Genomic DNA, 203 nt, shown 5'->3' with positions numbered 1-203 from the left:
CGGCAGTTGGTTGTTCTTACGTAATTTCAGGTTGCATAGGACGGCCTCCCTCGAAGGGGGCGAAAGATTGTTCAGTGCGCACGTTTGCCAGTTGCTGCAGATAGCATCAAATTTTACACTGGGTACAACATAAGCACGAGCGCCTACATTACTATTCAACTGTTGTCACGCGGCAAAAAAAGGTGTGAACATAACACATAGGG

At 47.3% G+C, this 203-nt stretch overlaps 1 protein-coding gene across 1 annotated transcript in view; it reads right to left on the bottom strand.

The window, feature by feature from the left end:
* EMH_0096440 (uncharacterized protein) overlaps positions 1-37 on the bottom strand; it is a gene marked incomplete at both ends in the record, with an annotated part of 915 nt that extends 878 nt beyond the window's left edge. The window contains one exon of the mRNA XM_013502399.1: positions 21-37. Coding sequence (XP_013357853.1) covers positions 21-37 — 17 coding nt within the window. The remainder of the gene's footprint in view (positions 1-20) is intronic.
* Positions 38-203: the final 166 nt, after the last annotated feature.

The sequence above is a fragment of the Eimeria mitis genome, genomic scaffold (assembly GCF_000499745.2).
Source record: "Eimeria mitis Houghton genomic scaffold, Emh_scaff9062, whole genome shotgun sequence".
In the NCBI taxonomy this organism is placed as follows: Eukaryota; Apicomplexa; class Conoidasida; order Eucoccidiorida; family Eimeriidae; genus Eimeria; species Eimeria mitis.
Note: the sequence above shows the minus strand (reverse complement) of the source record. Positions and strands in the feature narration are given on the sequence as shown.